The sequence below is a fragment of the Centruroides sculpturatus genome, unplaced genomic scaffold, assembly GCF_000671375.1.
Source record: "Centruroides sculpturatus isolate CEXI.00-Female unplaced genomic scaffold, Cexi_2.0 scaffold208, whole genome shotgun sequence".
Lineage (NCBI taxonomy): Eukaryota > Metazoa > Arthropoda > Arachnida > Scorpiones > Buthidae > Centruroides > Centruroides sculpturatus.
In genome coordinates, this window is record NW_019385210.1 from 649,640 (window position 1) to 669,956 (window position 20,317).

Sequence of the window (20,317 nt, forward strand, 5' to 3'; positions counted from 1 at the left end):
TGGCCTTAGCCACCTTTCCATCTGCATAAACAGTATCAAATTAGAACAATTATAGACTAGAAAATAAAACACTAAAATAAACATATTATTTACAATTAACAATTAAATAATAAGTATTAATTTTTTTAATAGAATAATAATATTACCAATTAATAACAGCATAAATATTCAATAATTTACAAGAAAACAAACTAATTTTTAACTGCTATTTAATGAGTGCAATTAACAACAAATTCTCTTTAAAGTATACTTAAAATTATGAAAATATTAAATAAATAGATCAAAAATTTTACTTACATATTCTTTCACATTCTTTGTTTTGACTGCTTTATAAGATGCATATGCAGGATACAAAGTGCCAAACACTAATCTGTAACAAGAATAGAAGTATTGGGCCATGAAGGGTATGCAGGCACAGGTAAACAAATTTATCAACACTATGTTACCTGCCGTAACCCGTAAATAATAATCATTTTCCATAGTCCATTATAGTTATTGTAGCATTTAAAAAATACATATACTAAAAATCTAGTAACTAACTAGCACCAAGGATGGAATGCACTACAAGTTTGGTCAGAACGTGCTTTTAGCACCTGCCACCCAATTCTCAATTCCACAAACTGTGAACGACCTTTGACTTCTGTCCACCACACAAACCACGGAGGCACGATCATCATCAAGTGATTCACACAACTGAAAAGTGCATTCAGTATATATCATTCCATATTTATCTCACGATGTACTAAAAGACAAGTTATTTCAAACAAAAACGATGCCTTTCTTCACCAAACAAAAGTCTCGATTCCAGCTGATTCCATCTGCAGTGCACGGATCAATATATTCTACCGTGCTGCAGACCTTTCCATCTCCATACAAGCGATGCCAGACGGTTTTCCTTTTTTTACTTGCAATACATTTCTTCTCGGAAAGTGTGTATAAATAAACAAAAAGGATGCCAAATTTTCAAGTCTGTTTATCTTCAATCTTTAAGAAAACATTCGCATTTGTTATTGTCGTCTAAGATGGCCGGCAAACGATTACGAGTACGGGATGCGACGGAAGAGATATATTGCGCAGGTCGCGCTATAGTTTCGAATCGAGTGAGGGTGGACAAAAGGACCTTACTTACTTGAATATCCAGAACAGAGACATGAAGAAGATCCGGGTCGATTTTCTTTTAAAAATTTACACAGAGGGCACGTGCGAGCGCCTTTTATTCTCACTTTATTTTGGGCGCATACCTCATCATTACTGTGCAGTGCCAAAATTCTCTTTCTTTCTCTTTTTTCCCCCCATATCATTTAGCAAACAAAAGATCCCTTGTTTTTTTCTCTTAACAATTACACTGCAACTGCTAAATTTGTGTGAAAACCGTTAATTTCTAGGAAGAGTAATTCAGAGAGTAACTTGATATGCAGCATAGAACAACTTCTCCAGAGTAAACTATCCAAAAATACATTTGTAACTGCCATTTGGCGAGCGATGCAGTTCATCGCCTTCGTAATAGTTTCTAAATCTCATTATCTGTTCGCAAAAAAATTCGAAAGATATGCAGAACTATATTCTATGGCGTAACTACATATAAAACATCCTCGTATTTATACTTTTACATTAGTCATCAGATGATGAAGCCGAAAATAAATTTCACCTTCAACTCGACCACGTGTCCTACTTTTCTACTTGGAACAAATTTACATGATGAATTTTAAAAGTATATTTTAACATTTGAAATGCATCAGGCAACTTATAAAAGAGATGGTCGATACTCAGATATTTTTCTTAGATATTATTAGTTTTCTATGTTTCTACTTTTATAACAATCCAATCTTTATTATGTCACATTTATCATCGCATTAGCTCCGCATACCTCAATTACAGAGCGGATTTTCTAATTGACAATAATATTCGATCGACCCTGCTGAAGTTACAATATACTAGTTTAGAAACTGTCGCCATCTGGCGCCGAAAACAAAAAGTACAAACGGCCTTTACATCTTGTTTTTGTTATTCCTTTTGAATTCATCAGCAGAGCGTGCTCTGATTGCTTTGATTATTAGTAACACACTCATGCATATTTAAAAATATATATATGCATTTCAGAGTGAATTAAATATAGAATCAATATATCTGAAACTTCGATATTGTAAAATAAACAGAGTAAATATCTTATGCGTGAAAATTCAAAAACCGATTTTGCGTATTTTTTTTTATCAAATCCATTCTGGAACAAACTTAGTGCTTTTTACACCTGGCTACTAGCCAAAATATGTGGTTATCTGTGCGGAAAATTGTAACGGTAGGTGGTGGTGGAGCGAAGAAAAAAAATCTTTCACAATGGATATAATAGCACAATATACATGTTCACTTGTGATACGACATAGCGCATGCACTATCTATTCAAAATTTCAAATTTTTTATGCTTAAAAAATTCTCTAAGGGAATTTTACAACTTTTTTTAATCCTTGGTTTTAATTGTTTCAGAATTAAACCACTAATTTAGGTTGAATAATAATAATAATAATATAAAAAGTAATAAACNAATTTAAATTATAAATGATTTTATATAAGTATTGTGATAATATCGAACTATTTTAATTTTATTAATTAAGGTAAAAATTTCGAATCAATTAAACGAGCTTTTAGGTAATAATTCTCTTTACTCCTCATTTTTCAGTAAATAAATGCAGATCGCTTATAAATAAATTGATTTTTGTTGTCGTTTTCTAACGTTTTCTCTCTCTATAATAACATAATCAATATGATGAATAGTCTTCACCTGTAAGAATTTAAGTAAACTTCTAAATTCTGTTTACGAAGCGATAATTTCGAAATATATTCTCTTCAATTTTAAAGTATTAAAAGGAGTATTTATTGAAGTTGATATAATATACTATACGAGGGATTTATTTATATTCTTTATAAAGTTATATTATGGCTCAATAGATTCACCTGAGCTAAACTATTATGTCTACTGCCTGTTATTTCTCTGTATCAGGATAATTTGTCGGCATTTCTTGCGGTTAATTTCCGTTTCCTTCCATTATTATCTAATTGTTTATTATAGTTTCTTCTGCTAAATTATAGTATTTAACTTTTATGATTCTTTATTCCTGATACTTGCCTTTTTTTATTTCGTGCTTTAGTGCTATTTTATATATATATATATATAAATTAAATTAAATGAGGATGTTTGTTCACTATATACTCTTAGACCATTCGACCAATTGCTACAAAACTCAGCAGTCACATCTACATTCTAACTTAGATAATGTTGTACATACCATCCCAAAACATCTATTGGATTTCTGTAAATCAATTAATTTTTATCTGCATTTGATTTGCTGATTCATACATAGCTCTATCTATTGGTAAAAAATTTAACAAAGTAATAAATTAAATATAATTCTTATAAAAAAGGATATAATTTTAAAAAATATATATTATATTCACTTAATTACTGTGACAAAGATATAGTGCAAAATAGATGCACTATATCATTGTTGCAGTCAAGTGAATATCATTGTGCTATCTGTATCAAGATGTTTATGAGAAAGTATAGTGAATTACAGAAACATTTATTTAAATGATAAGGTTGTATTTGCAACAGTCTTTCCTCCTTGAGAAAAATTAGGTTAACAAAATTAGTCCTAATAATAATATCTTCAAATTTGCAACTTAAAAATAAACAAATGATCCATTTTTAAAAGATTTTCCGAGATAAAAAAATATCTAAGAATTTCTATATCAAATTTAAAGAAAATATAAACAAATTTATTAATTTGGAGTTACCTGAAGTTATTTGTATGTAGATAGAATAGTTAAAACTATAAACAACTTTTTTCTTTGGTTTTTTTTAATATTAAAGCTATATAGGTCAGGTCAGAATACCAGTTTTGAATCTTTGTGAATGTGTGTAATTTTTTATTATTGCATAATATCTCTCAGTGATTATAACATTAAATTTCCAAAAATTTTTATTTCTATTATTTAATCTGTTGAAAAATATATATGTAATAAGAAAAATGTTTACAATATAAATAAAAATATACAGTATATTGTAATTTAATGTTTTTCAATCATTATATACAGGCGGTCCTCTACTTTTGTACCTAATTGGTTCCTGAAATATGTACAAAAGTAGAACAATGTAATAAAAAATCATCAGAAAGGTTTGTAAAAATTAAAACAATGGAATCGGTATATTTCTTCAAGGTAAAAAGGTTGTATATTTAAAAAGTTTTTAACTTTTCTTTTTTAAATATACAGCATTTCTACCTTAAACATCAAAAAGGGTTTTCAAAGTATTTATTTTTTATTGATTAGTATCTGATATTTTCTTTATAAATTTGTCAAGAGATAATTGGATTATACTCTTCTTTTTTTGAAAAAGAGTTCTGTAACATGCTGTGTCTTTTTCTATTGGCCTTTGTACATGAGATATATGCTCTCCATTGGGATCAAATTCTTCTATGATGGTCAAAAATTTGTCAAGATGTATGAAGACTAACTCAAGATATCCCTGCTCAAGACTGAACCTGTGATGCCAAAAATGGAAATGATTAATGTTGGAGAGGTGGGGAGAAACTAATGACTAATAGTTCATGAGAAGCAGAGAATCATTCCATTAAAGTATGCGTGCTTTTCCATATATATCGATAAAAATCGAAAGTACAAAATAGCGAATTGTACGAATGTAGAGAACTGCTTTATATGATCTCATTTAAGAAATACATTAAATATGAATTTATTTCACTGTACTAATTTCTTAAATACTTAAATTTATTCTAAAATAAGCTTTGTTCAAAGAAATGCATAAAAACTACTAAAAAATATATATATATTAATGCAAAATTCAGTAAATTTAACATTTATCAATTTTCAAAGAAAATTTAACATTTATCAGCAAAAATACTACTATTTTACTTATTTGGAAAGCTATGAATCAGAATTTTCATTCCATGAACATTACATTATTTTTTTAAACATGAAAAAGAATGAATGACTCACAATTTGACTTATTTAACCATTATGTATATCATTGATCTATATTTTCTTCTAGCAAAAAATTTTATAATTTAACAGTTAAGACAAAAATGTTGCATCATCTACAAATTCTTGTAATTTTTACTTATAGTAGCAAATTTCTTTTACATATGACTAAAATAAATAATTAAAATAATAAGTAAGCATTTTCAGTAATCTGGGTGCTTTATAAACAGTAAAAATTTTTAATTGACATTTTCTGTTTTAAATCATTATTTATATATTAAATGTGAAATCTTGATTCTAGTATANTAATATTATAGTAATTTACATTTTTTTTTTCTTTCTAAGAATTTCTAAAAAGTAAATCGATATAAAAAGAAACCATAAATTTGGGGAATGATCTACTTGTCATTTTTCTTTTTACATCGACTAATAAAAAAAAAAATTTGAAGCGTTAGGAGAACAATAAACTTCTAAACTGTTCACTCCATCTCTCACCATCTCGTCTCTACTTAAATAGATTATAATGGTGTGTTTGATAAATAACACCTTTCTCCATTTGTCATAGACACAAAATTTTCATTAATATCGAACTATCGGCAGCATGCTCTTAAATTCGAGGTGGTGTGAACGAATTTGTAAAGGTTCACCTCCATTTTTTTTAAGTGTGTTCTCTGCCATATATAAGATGTTAGTCATTTTTGGATCAATCTCATGTGAGAAGAACCTTGAGACTGCGAAGCTTCTCCTGCACTTTAGCGTGTTGCTTGTGGCGTTTGCTTGACAAGCTAATGTACACATGCTGACAAGCCATGCAACAGTGTCCCACAACTTGTTCTGACAGCCCGCTAGCTTTTTGTCTTTCTGAGCTAGACAGGAAGAGGGACGTGGACGATTATATCGTTTGATTGGATAAGAGTAATCACGTCAGTTTTCTTTCTAACCGAGTACTTTTTTTCGTGGAAAATATACTTTACTCTAAAATAATATTCTCTTAAAGATGTAACCATTCCTCTTACGTTTTCATTCTTGATAGTGGACTAATGAGAATAGAATGCTTTATTTACTGTTTCAGTAAGAGTTGATAATGTTAAAAAAGCAAATAAAAAGTTTTTATTTGATGTTTAAAGTAAAAAATCGCATCATTGAAAGATAAATTGTACGGCTTAAATTGCGTTAAAAGTCAAAACATATAGGCTATATTAAACGAAACCATCCGGAAATTTTAAATTTAGATCGAAACGTCTTATAGCGATTTGATTTATAAAGAAATCGCCCTTCGAAAATGATATAAAATTAAATTATTTTGATTATATACGAAGATTATTGGATAGAAATTAAAATAATGAGAAGGTATGGCATCTCGTACTATAATTAAAATGACTTTAATTAATGGTCTATTGATGCCACACTTCCTTAAATATAAAAAGAATTGTTTTATTCTTTAGTTAGATACTTTTTTTTTTAAATTTAATGTGAATATAGATAAATTTGTTAGAAGGAAAGGAAATTCAAAATGTCAGAAGGAAATTAAAATGGCGCAAAACAGCACACCTGGGCATTTCCTGTCAAATGATGAGAATGGTTGGAGTTTGTTCTCTGTAGTAGAAACCACCCTTCTCGTGTGACACAACCTGGTGAGAAAGAAAAAGGAATTTTAAACTGTTTCCTTTATGGATGGAGATAGAGTATCGTTTTGCTAACAAACGAGAACTATCAGGTGATGGTTGACGTTCAACCAGTTCCAAAACTATCAAGAAAATAAGAAGAAGGGGGAGGGAAAATATATTGCTGAGAGCAACCAGGTGGTCCGTATCCTTTAGTTTGGTAGAAAAATGTGGAAGTATTAATGGCAATCGATAAGATTTTTGTTACTGTAGTTATTTAAGTCTTTTTCTCATTTTCTTCTTCCTCTTTAAATTATTCTTTAGAATTTTACATTCGTTTACATTTTTATATTCAATTTCACAATAGTTACAGACTTTATTATTTCGAGAATGATGCTTTGTCTAAATAATTGTTTAATGATATAGAATTAATTAATTATATAATTAATAATTCGGATTAGCGTGAGTTAATTTTTTTAAAATCGTAATTAAGTGTCGAATTACACTATAATTACAGGCAAAAAGAGAATTATTGATTCGAAAGACGATAATAGGAGAATATATCGTCGCAAAATAGCAATTAGGATCAAAACAATTTCTAATCAAACTAATAATTTTTAAATAGATTCGTGTCTCTTTATAGATTTCAATGCTGTAATTAATGTTTCTTTGATATTTGAGGAATATCTTAATATTAAAAAAAAAGAGAGAGAGAGAGATTGTGTGCTCTTGTAGGATTCGTGTTTATTTAAAGTAAAAGGTTAAAAGAAATTTCAAAATTGTTCTTTTCAAGTAAGTAGGTAGCTCATCGTCTAGTGAACATGAATGAAATACTTTAAAGTAAAGAATACGTTTAGGAAACAAACGTTTAAAACATCTAGGGGAAAGGGAAAGAAAAAAAAACTGAATGAAAGAATTGGTTCAGAAGGAGGAGTCATTCATTCATTCTCTATTTTTAACTTGTCGTTTCTTATTTAGATGTCACAATCATTGAACGTCTTTCTTTATTAAAGGACAAGAAAGCTTCGGAAAAATTCCCAAAGCATCTTTTTCCCTTTATTGGAAAACGATTTCCTTTTGGAATTGAAGTAAACGTAATGCGATCTTAGATACATCGTTGCAAAATTGACAAAACAAAAAAGTGTAAAAATGTTTCTTTCCTATTTGATTTCGTAATCTTAGCTTGTTAGATATTTAAGTCCAGTGGATGCTTTCTTTACATAAATCCCAAATAAGTCTTTTTTCTTTTCAAGCACGTCGAGAAATGTTTGCTATTCTTCCTTCCTTCTCAGCGGGCATTCATACCATTTGGTTTATTACAAATTAAGTCTAGTATACGTGGTGATATTTTTAACTTTTTCTTTTCTATTTGAGAAGATTGATAAATGTAAATGTTTAATTTATTTTATTATTTTTCGTAATGGAAATATTCTCCAATGTTTACATATTTAACGACTTTTAAACGTAATTTTATCAAAATTCTGTCGCTTTTACTAGATTATTCTGTTAAAAATAAACAACCGAACAATTATGACACTCCATTATTCCCTTTGCATTAAAATAGAAAAACAAATCTGGCTCCGAAACAAAGATTAAATGAACTTAATTTTGCAAGAATGACTTTGTTTTTTCTTCCCCTTTTTCGACTGTCACGCATCGAGATTTTCGATCCTTCTCTAAATAATAAAAATCAGTAAATTAATTAATTTAAATCGCGCCGCCATAATTCTTTATCGAATTATTTTTTCAAGAAAAAAAAAATATTTCGATCAAATTAACAGTAAATTAATAGCTTTAAGAATTCAGGAATATGATTCGAAATACTGTTACGACCGAAGAGAGAGTTCTTTTCCTACTTTTTACAACCCAATAAAAAATAGTCAAGGCTTAGGTATTAAATATTCTTTATGTAACACGTGGATATATTTTCGATGTTTCGGTCGTTAAAACATGTCTTTGGAGAGAGATAATTCGATTGAGAAAGTGTCACGTATTCCCGGAGTTGAATTAACCAAAGTGAAGCTTCTTCCCTTATATTCCTTCTTTCTCGACGAATCACCAGTTTAGATGGAAAATATTATTTATTTTTGCCAGTTTCTCTAGAGACATTCAAGATCTTTAAACTTTTCATAAAGATAACTTTTATTCCGTTCTAGATTAATATAAATTCATTATATAAGGCTTTACATCGCTTCGAATTTAAACTGTATCCTCTCTTTAAGACCGAGAGGAAAAATTAAATATTTAAACAATTTCTAGTTTTTCAGTTAACTGGAAACAAAGAAGTGTTGGTCTTCTGTTGTTCTGGGCAAGAAAAATGACTCAATTCGACTTAATCGATATGGCACGCATCTACTCTAAGTATGTAGCACGTGACAATGGCTAGAAAAAAACCATCAAAAGTGAATTAAAAACACATAACTTCTGACTTGTTAACAGTTATGGCTGCTGTTAAAAAGTCGATCAGAAGAAGTGGGCGGTCGGGATAACTTTTTTTTTTATGTACGCCTGCCCACTTAGTTTTTTTTTTTTGCCTAATTGGATTTTTACCTTTTCTATAGTGACAAGCATGTTTAAGTGGTCAGATTTTACGATCTCGTGGTTAGTTGTCGTCTCTGACTTCCATCCTCCGTTCCACTTCCTCATCCTCACCGAGTAAGAGAAAGAGAAAGAGGGAGATAGAAGGTTGTCTCGCGCGGCATAACCGGTTTCTTTTCAAGTCCTTGAACGTCAAGAGATGATGGAAAAACAATAAAGGCTAAAAGGTGAACAGTAATTCATGCCACGGTTATGTTAGACCAATCGTGATTTGAATCTGAGCGTGTGAAAATGAAGTGGAAATCTCATCGATGATACTTCTTACTTTATCACGAGTTACAGTTAGGGGCCGTAACACTTGTAAAATAAATGTTACCACACCCTTTACTGCGGCAGGATCTTAAAAAGTAGAATTTGTTCTTTGTAATCTATATATATATTTTTTAAAAATTGTGTTGGATGTATGAGTAACTTAACTGTTTTTCCATTTGTAACGCAAAATATATGTGTAGTCTCTTCGAAATTTATCGTTGACGTGTAAAGCTTTGTCGTGAATAAGTAGGAAACTCAGTTGGATAATAGAACGCCCTTTATTGTGATATAAAGTTTTACAATAATGTAGTACATTGTTAAGAATAAGAGCATAGAAAAATATTTGCAATGGCAGAGTCGTTATTTATAATTCAATGAAAAAAAAACATAAATTATTATTTTTTTCGTGGATTTAATTGATATAATACTAAGAAGAAATTTAGGGATTTGATAGAGTATTTGTAGTTTTAAAAAATATATCATTCTGGATCACAATTTTCAAAGTTTATCCACAACTTCCTTTCCATTTGGACATCCGAAAGTGTTGTACATCCTATGTCAGTATCTATCACTCCATCCTGTCAGGATTCGAAACCATAATCTATCATAATGGGGGAAAGGATTTCTTCTGCAGAATATCCTATTCTTGACATATTGAGAAGTTTTCTACTTTCAGTTATCGGATTTATTTATTTATTTTGCGATATATTTTTATCCTTTGTTCGTTGTCATTAACAGTTTCAATAGAAAAAAAGAAAATGATAAGTTCAGATTTTTGTCTGGAAGTCTATTCACTTAATTTAAGTATTTGTTTACAGTTTTGGTATTTTAATATTGACTTATGAAGAATAAAAACTGTAAATTGAAAAAATAAGAAACTTTGGTTATTTATATTACATTTTCCTTTCTTTTTTTTAAGAAAGGAAGAAAAAAAGGGAGAGAAAAATTGAAAAGTTTACCACAGAATTGCTAAATTCGCTTAACAAAACTGTAAAATTTTATTTAAATTTATATAAATTATATGTAACTNTTTTTTTCTTTCTTTTGCAAATTCCTCGATGTAACTGCATTCTTCCACTGTATTATATTATAGAAAATGACGTAACAATATATTTTTAAGTTTTAAAAATAATTTACTCTGTATTATTCTCATTTAAAACATTAAAATATCCTAAATTATGCTTTGAATTCTTTTATTTTTAATCTCGCATTTACATTGAGTTCAGAAAAAGTAGAGCGAAAAAAAAAGAAAACATAATAATAATTTATGTTACGAAGCTTAAGTACTATCTGTTGTCGATTATATTCATCAACCTACACAATTACTAACAGATGTTAAATGAACTCGAACCCGGATCTTTAATTAATCACTTCTTTTTTTTTTTACATATGCCATTTTTTGATGTGAGTTAACTGTAAAAATTCCTTTTCAGAGAAGCATCTTTTCTATTTTTTGAACTCTTCTTATGCAAATTAAATTATTCTGGTGTTATTATTTAACGCATATTTTTCCCCTATTCTCGCTTCGGAAATAAACATCAATACGAAAGAAAGAATAAATCATGCTCGGTTAAAATTACACCCCGAGGATGGGAATTACATTTTAAGATAACTCTAGTCTAGTCGATTGAAACTAAGGGGAGAAAAATTCTTTTAAAACAATAGGTTTTAAGTAACTTGTTACGAAATAAATTGAATCCGTATACAAAACTAAACTCGTAAAATTTAAACTGTAATTTTACGCTTATACAAATTAATGACAATTTAAATTTTTGAAAAAAATTAATTCAGTTTATGTTTTATTTCATTTTATTTATTTATTAAAANTAGCCCGATAGATTTTCGGCATACGGTTGGTGTTTAGCTATATTATATATATCGGTTTTAGCGATGTTTGTTATATTTTAGTATTTGATTTATATAACTACAAAGGTTATCTTAAATAAGAGCTGAGTGACAAATCTAACACATTTTAGAAATTCTTTATTCCTCTACTTTACACAATTTAAAGAATTTTTAAAACGTGTTAGATTCATCACTTGGTGTAATATACCCTTATGTAAGATAACCTTCATAGTTATATAAATGAAATAATAATATAATAGAAGGGATAGAAGTATGAAATAATCTAATAAACTTAATCTTTCCTGTTGTTATTTTTTTGCCTGAGCAACACTGGGCTCATCTGTTAGTGATATGTATATCATATACAAACATAAAGAAGCATTTTTATAAATTTCTACATTGCTAATAAATACAAAATTCTATTTGAGATATTCTAAACTTATGTTTTTCTATCTTAAATTTGTTATATTTTAAAAGGAGTATGAATATTGATTATAGAAGTCATTTAAAATTCAATGTGATTTTTAAATTGTATGGGGAATATTTAATTGACATTCATAATCCTATTATCTTAATTATTCAGAAAAATGAACAATAGAACAGAAATAAACTTTTGAACACAATAGAATATTTTTAAATTAATCAAAATATGATGTAATTAATTATAATTGTAGCCTAACTTTTTTGCATTACCTCAATATTATGCATTAAATCTAAGATAAAATTATTTCAGTTTTTAATAAATGATATTTAATTTCTATTCACCTCAAAAATCATGCTATTATTTCAATAATGTATCTCAAAGTAAATTAATATTTGATTAATTAGTTAATAAAACTAATCTGAAAGCAAAAATTTGAAACAAAGCCTATTCCAAGCGATCGTAACTTTCATTTAATTACTATAATGTGTATAGCCTATGTTGAAACTAGAAAACTGTTATTCAATAGTAGATGGCAGAAAATCAATTATGTTTCTAATTATTTTTTTAAATAAAATTTTATATAAAACTTATAGTAATTAAAGGCATTATTTTTTCCACAGTAAGCTTATTCTACACCACTTTATCAATGAATGCTCCTAAATAGATGAAATTATTTTTCTTTATATTCTGATTTTATTTTATATTTTGTCACTGGTGAAATCTACATTCGGTATCTGAAAATTTTTGATTATTTTTAACTTAATATGGTTTTTTTTCCAATGTAAATATTTTTTATACTTATAACACTATCATCATCAAGCATTTTTATTAAGTAATTCTGATTTTTATATGGGTATCTCATCCTATTAACCAAAATCAAGTTATCTAATATTAGTACAAATTTATCAGTAATTCAGAGTAATTTTACTAAAATTAAATTTGACTTTTGGTTGTTAACTGATTCATTTAGGAGAAAACTCATTTATTTAAAAATATTATTATAATTAAAAGTTATGAAAGTAAAATAAAAATTATAATTTTGAAGTCAAAAAGCTATTTAATACTGTTTTAAAATATATTAATTTGCACTGAAAATTGCTTTTTTTTAAAGGTAATAATTGCTTTTATAGACATTTTTGCTTTACATAACATAACAATTTCAGCTTATAAATTAAAAATGTTTTTGAATATTATATCTGTTTATAACAGATATAAAATTCAATATTTTTATTTATTTATTTACATTAGGTGAGAGATTCAAATAAGTATTCAGAATCTCAAAATATAAAAGTTTTTTCTGTGTAATTGTTAATTTTGCAAAGATAGAGTTATTAAGAATGATAGAATTCTTGAATGAACTATAAAATTATTCCTTAATCTATAGAACTCATGATTTATGAAAGTACAGTAGACCCCCCTATAATACGTAGATACGTTCCTCGTTATACAAATTTTGCGTTGTAGGAATCCTTAAATACACGAACCAATTGCAGCCTGACACGTGTGAAGTTTAGGGACTACAGTTGTTTGAAAGGTTTTCTTCCATAAAATTAATCGATTCTAGACTAATTTGACTTACATTTCCAAAACACGTATAATTTTTTGGGAATAATCCGTATAAACTATGCTATAAACAAAAAATTGTAGGATTACTTACCGAGTGTGCACCGTTCGACGTCGCCATTGCTTAAGCTTGTTTTCGTCGCGGAGCAGCGCACCAAACGGCGGCCGCGATTTCTGATAAGTTATTTTTCTGCGAAAACTTCGTTGAACTTTGGAGACATCATTAATATAAATAATTTTTATGGCCGTTGAATAAGAAATGTTTCTTTCACAAGAAATGTATAAAATTACAGTGCTGTATTAGACTTACGGTACCTAATTTACATACTGTACAGACGATAGTAAACTCAACTTACTCGCCTAAACTCTCCGTAGCGTGGCGCTGGACGGCGGAAAGTATATATATAATTATAATAAAGTTAAAATAAATTAAGTTAATATATAATTATATATACAGTACCTAGTTTATATATAATTATATGTACGGTACCTAATTTATATATAATACTGTACAGACGATAGTAAACTCAATTTACCCGCCTAAACTCTCCGTAGTGTGGCGCTGGACGGCGGAAAGTAGTTTGGCTGCTCGTCCACAATGACGAGTTGGCGATGACGTTTTACCGCGTTTTACGCGTCCCTTTTAGCATCTTTATACGAATATTGTCACAATTTTTTCGCCACGTTATAGGAATCTCCGTTATAGGAACCTGCGTTATAAAGGGTCTACTGTAGATATTTCTACTTTAAGAACAGGTAAAGGTTAGAGTTATCATCATTTATTTTGACATCTGTTACACAATTTTAATTAATACTTAAATTTCTAAAGAATCAAATTTTAAAGATTCTGAAAAGATGGAATTGAAATATTTGAAAGTTTTCAGTACTTGGAATTTATGTGGGTTATATAAATTGTTTTTTTTTTAATTATAGGACTAAAATCCCTAAAAGTTATAATATGGAATTCATTAAGTCAATTTTTAAATTTTAATTATAATCACTATAAAAATTATTATTATATACATTGCCAGTAAAAATTATAATAAATTTGTTTTTGTTATTATATTTGTGATATATTCATTAATCACAAATATTAACTGAAATCATTGTTTTTAAATATTCTTTAGATTTAAAATGTATTTGTTAGTTAAACCTAAAAATATTCTGGAAAAAATTCTGATTATCAACAATTTAGTGCATGAAAACATTAATTTAAGCATAATAAACATAATATATTTATTGAAAATATAATTATATTAACACTTTCTCAAATTATAATACAGTATATAATATTATAAATATATTACAATATTATTATTTTATAGTTATTGAAATAAAATCATTTTCATTATATAGAATTCAATGTGGCAATTCAATTCATTAAAGAAAGATGAATGCTTGTTTAATTAAATTCATTTCTGTTATTGTTATTGAAGAAATTATAGGTGTTATTTATTATTAATACATTTCAAAATAAAAGATTTAAAATTTGAATATAAGATTTGCCTAATGCTGTTGGTTTACATCTTATTAATTTTAGTTGGAAACTGGCTAATAAATTAAAAACTACAACTATTGATTGAAGTATAATACTGCTTTAGTTCTTTGATACCCAATGATAAAAATTATTATTGATTAATTAGATTTTTATTTGAAAAATAATTATGAACAAAATAACTCTTAAAAATATTCTTGTCAAGAAAAGGATTTTATAATTTTTCTTTATTCCACAAAAAGTGCTTTATTGATTTATATAATGTTTAATATTTTTCAATGTTAGAATATTATTTGTAATTTGTTAATGAGATTAACTGTGATTAATAAATCAATAATTAATTAATACTATTAATTTTTATTCAATAAACATTCTATCACATTCACAATAAAATATTCTATCTATACTAACAAAATCTTAATTGCACTGCTGGTTTTTTCTTTAGTAGCTAAGAATAAGAAGAGAGAGAATTATAATCTTTTAAACTATAAAGAATCCATTGTAAAAAATTTCATTCATTCTATATAATTATATAAATTTTCATTTAAGTACAATTTTGTTCTTTACTTCTCATTGTTATTTTATATTTTAAGTATGTATCCAGAAAACCAAATAACTTTTGGTCCCAAGCTTGCCAGATATTTGGTTTTATATTGTAGAATGTAGGATGTGATTGGTCTGTATTATACAGTACCGCTTCAAGTAAGAAATTTTTGGGGATTACTGTTTGTAAGTAAAAATGTTTGGCTAGTTCCTGGTCTAGGAAAGTGAATTCTTTGTACCCAAAATTGTGAATGTTGTCTGCACCATGTGTTTTCCAACAATGTATCCTTTGTATTGCATTTTGGACATCATGTAAGACACAGGCATAATTGGAGTATTATATGCTTTCTTCTTCCTTTTTGATTCAGCTGACTTCACTTTTGTGAGTGATTGGATTGGACCAAAGTGTGGAACAGTAGTCTGCAAGTTGTTTTTCTGTTATACCACTGTGCTGAAATTGTGAGTATGGTATGTACTTGTCTGTAGAAAAGTGTGTGAATAATTTATTTTGTTGTTTTTATAGCATATGCACTTTCTATTATTTCAGTCATGACTAGGCTGCAAGTTTTTATTTGAAAGTGTCAATATATTCATTTCTGTAAATATTCAGGAAAATTAACTTGTTTCATTATTTTTGATGTTATGTTATTTTTAGTGTACTTTATCAACCTGTCTAATTGTTATCAAATGTTATTTATTTTTGTTTCTAGTCTTCTTTGCCAGACAGGCTTATGATTTGTATGTTTGTGACTGTAGTTTGGATATGTAACTATAGTGACTTCACCAGAATAAACTAATGCATTTACCATATGTCTAGAAGTGTTGATTTTAATTTAATATGTTTTAGCAATATGTGTATATTTAAACAGTGTGGAGTTTTGATGTGTGTATTTTGAGTATTTGTTATTTCTGTATACAATCTGATTCTGTATATTTAATGTATGCTAAATATACAGAATTAAAATTGTGTCTTTGTTAATTAATTGTGTATCTGTAGTGTCTGGTGTAATTGTTCTTAGGTTTGCATTGGTGTTTGTTATGCCATGTTCTGTACATTTTGTGAGTGTTGTTGAGATATTGTCAGTAAGTATATTATCTTCTGTGTGATCTAGTGTTGATGTATCTGTTCTGCAACTTGTTTGATATATTTGAATGTTATTTGTAGGATTAAGTTGATAATTCTTCTTCTGAACAATAACCTTTTGCTCTAGAGGAGATTACATGAGAGTATTTTTGTGTGAATTTGTCAAATAGTATCTGTCTGTATGCTGTCATGCCTGTTTCCAGTTTTATGAAGGTATAGTAGAATTTGTTCATGTGTTTAGTTCATTTCCTTTGTTGGCATGGTTCTCTGGCCTTGGTGGTCAGTAGCTGGATAACACACACTAACTCAGCACTTTGGCTGTACTTTCTTTAATATGGAGATTCTGGCCAGATCACCTTTCCTCCGATGTGCTCCGTTCAAGGTTAGGCAAAGCGGTGTGTATGATATACGAAGTGTTCGAGGGCCTCCACGTGCTGTCTAGGCGGGAGGTCTGTACTTGCCCAATATACGGGTGTTAAATTCTGGACGATTGTAAAGTCTATCATCAGAGTATGGCTGAGGTCTTGGTGGGCTTTCTTATACTGTGGGCACATCAGCCAAAAATGGCGTGATGTCTCCTGAGCGCCATAATGTGGACAGTCTGGTGAGGCTTGTAGGTTTTCTAGAATAGAAGAACCCATTCACTTTGGCTGTATATGATGATGGTGTATGTGGCTGTGATTATGTAGTGTATGGCTGTAGCAGATTTTTCAAATGCAAACCTCTGTCTAATTCATTTACATGGATGTTGTTGACATGGGTGATGTCTAAGCCAGTATCATATTGGAAATGTGTACACATTCCCAATATGATACTGGCTTTTTCCTCACAGAATTAGGTTTACTTACATATCTAAAGCAAAGTGTTTGTAAATCAGCCTGCCTATACATGGAGAACAATGCTTTTTAGCAGCCACCCACTATGGATCAACACTGCTTGTGAACACCCTTTACTTCATTTCTTCCCATAGATCTTATTGACACAGGTGGTCCTACTGGAGGCTTATTCTCTTGCCAGCATCACTAAGCTTCTTGGAAACAAGAGTTCCTTAACTTCAAGAAGGGGATGACTAGCGAGAGAACTATTATTATTAATATGTTGAGAATGTCATGCTCAGCTGGTACTGGTGCCAAGTGCTATGCCGGACTAAAGTTAATGCATGCATAGCTACTCAAAATAAGTGTAACATTAAGCCATGTTATTGGTATATATGTACAACATCTAGAAACCTCCTAACAATATGATATGTGTTCAATATTGCAGCTTTCTGTAGTGCCATGTATATGTTTTATTAAGGTTTAATGTTTCTACATTTTTTTGTGGTGTATGTGGTATAACACCAGTAGAAGAGAGGATAACAGGTACTATTATCTTTTGTTAGATAGATTCTAAATATATAAACTTTTCAATATTACTTTTGATGATAGGTGAGTCAGTCTCACTTATGATTAAGATTTGTAGTTTGATAATTCTAATGCTAATAGGCTATAAACTCTAGCTCTTTTTATCGATGTAACGTAAATTAATGTCTAAAATAATTATATGTTTAAAACAATAACCCTCACTTGATCCTGTACATTTCTGTCTTGTTTACACACAATAGTGCTACTTTCCATTATTTTTTCAAAATGCATGGATTGATTACATATAGATTATATAAATAAGAACTAAATCTTATTCCTTAATAAATCAATTTATTTTTACAAAAGTTATGCAAAAGTGACTATTTTCATAATACACCAGAAGTAGATCATTCAAATGAACAACTAATCTATCCATGGGTGTAGTTGTAAATTAAAAAGTGACAGAGTGCTAACTGGCATCCCAAGTTTGAATTGCTACTCTTTATGGAATTTTGTACCAGCAAAGTTCAACTTTGTGGTGCAATATTTGAAAAATGGCTTAAATGCACCAAAATGACCTATATATTTGCAATCAGCATAAAAGACTGTGTAAGAAGTAACTTTCTCAGTTTTTTTGACTGAGATAAAGAGTCTAAAGTCCAACCTAGATGTTCACAAAGTACAAGGGCTTTCACCTTGCTTTAAAAAAAAGTACCAGAGTACCATTCTGCTATGACTACAGCACTGAATATATCCCATTTTTTGATTCCATCTCTGGTTGAACCTAATTCAGCAAGTTTATCATTGGTTTATTTATTTTTTGTCTTGAATCAAAGTTAATCCTAAATTGCTAGATTATTTCTTAGGCTATATTAAAGCTAAATTTTTAATTAATTAAATATTAAAATTTCTAAATTATCTAAAGAGAGCACGAACAAAATTTTATCCAAATATAGATTCTTCATTATTGTTCTCTAGACCAGGGATGGCAAACCTCTAGATTACTGCATAACCAGTGCAACAATTTAAAGATATTTGCATTGAATGTTTAGAAAGTATTAGGTGTTTATAAATTATAAAAAAATATCTTATAGATTTCAAAACTTTGCATATTTGATGTTAAAGAAGGGTCCTAAAGATGATGTGAAAAGTCTTAAAGACCACTAATTATGAACCTCAAATATAGAAATCATCTTCAAATAACAGCAGATTTTCTATTAAATGAAATATTTGTTTCCATTTCCACGAAATAATAACATTGAATCACATTATTAATTCTTTTTACTTATATAGAGTTTATTGTTATTTTTCTGATATATATTAAAATGCTAAATAGAGTAAAATTTGTAAGCAATTTTTATTTCTTTTAATTACTTAAATTAAATATTTGACCTATAATTTGTAGTTGCTAAATTTTAAATTGAATTTTGATCCACCTTCAGAAAAAGGTTTGCCATTGCTACTCTAGGCAATGCTGGATGCTTTGGCTACTTATTAATACTTCCAATACTTAATACAGTTTAGGTAGTTCAATCTCAAATTGTCTGTTTTTACCTTTTCAATTATAATTATATCTACAATGAATTGCTAACAGAAATAAACAAAATAAAAAAAATAGAATATTTGAACTAAACTATATACAGATTAAGTGACATTTTCCATGGCAACTTTGGAGGTATAATATATATAGCAGTATGGGTTATGTAACATTATTTTAGTTTTAGCAATTTTCTGCAGATTATATGTAGGAAATTATGATCTACAAAATAAACAGAGTTTTTCTCAAATGAGTCATTATAGTCTATTTTACGTAGAGAAAAGTGCAAATCATATAGTTTCTTTCAACAAGAGATAAGTATGTTGTATGATTTCACTGTAGTAAAAATGATTAATTATGATTTAATGAATTACATTGGAATATCAAAGAAAAACAGGAAAAGAAATCTCACAATAGTAAAAAATTGTTATAAATACAAAATAAAATATGTATCTTTTTCAAGTGTTACAGAATAAGATTTGAAAATTACAAATATGCAAGTGATATTTGATATGTATAGTAGTATTAAGTTTTTAACAAAGGACTAAAATTCTTAATGTACAATATGTACACAAGTATACATTTACTTTTATTCTAACTTTTAATTTTAATACATCTAATATATTAAATTAACATATAATAATAATAATAATACAATAATGAATCAGTTTACAAAGAACTTTCAAAAAGTTATTACTAATATTATTCCTAAACTGATTTATTGTGTATGTTACCGCTAAAGCTCGAAATCCGTTAATGTGCGCATTACCTAGCTAATCTGCAGATTAACTAGGGTGATCCGTTAAAGCTGCAAAAATTATTCCATTTCTCAAATTACCTAGGTAATGTTCAGATTATCTAGGTAATCTGCAAATTACCTACTAGGCACTCGGTAAAGTGAAAATAAGATTTTTGCTGGAACAACAGCAACGTTTCTGTACGCTTAAATTAACATAATGTTATTTATTTAATTTTCAATATCTAAAGAATCAAGTTAATACAATCAACAAATTAGTTGATTGAATCAATCATCAATCAAT

General features: G+C 28.4%; 2 protein-coding genes across 8 annotated transcripts in view; one reads left to right on the forward strand and one right to left on the reverse strand.

The window, feature by feature from the left end:
* Positions 1 to 20,317, forward strand: part of LOC111636156 (lysine-specific demethylase 3B-like) — a 172,779-nt gene that overhangs the window by 37,929 nt on the left and 114,533 nt on the right. The window lies entirely within an intron of this gene.
* Positions 1 to 20,317, reverse strand: part of LOC111636158 (receptor expression-enhancing protein 1-like) — a 69,844-nt gene that overhangs the window by 35,903 nt on the left and 13,624 nt on the right. Inside the window, exons 1-2 of one of the 2 annotated variants that reach the window (XM_023381352.1) lie at positions 1,130 to 1,583; positions 298 to 370 (exon numbers count right to left, since the gene is read on the reverse strand). In XM_023381352.1, coding sequence (XP_023237120.1) covers positions 298 to 370; positions 1,130 to 1,152 — 96 coding nt within the window. In that variant the 5' untranslated portion in view covers positions 1,153 to 1,583. Of the gene's footprint in view, positions 1 to 297; positions 371 to 1,129; positions 1,584 to 20,317 lie in introns of those variants that run through there. The other variant, XM_023381351.1, reaches the window with a different exon arrangement.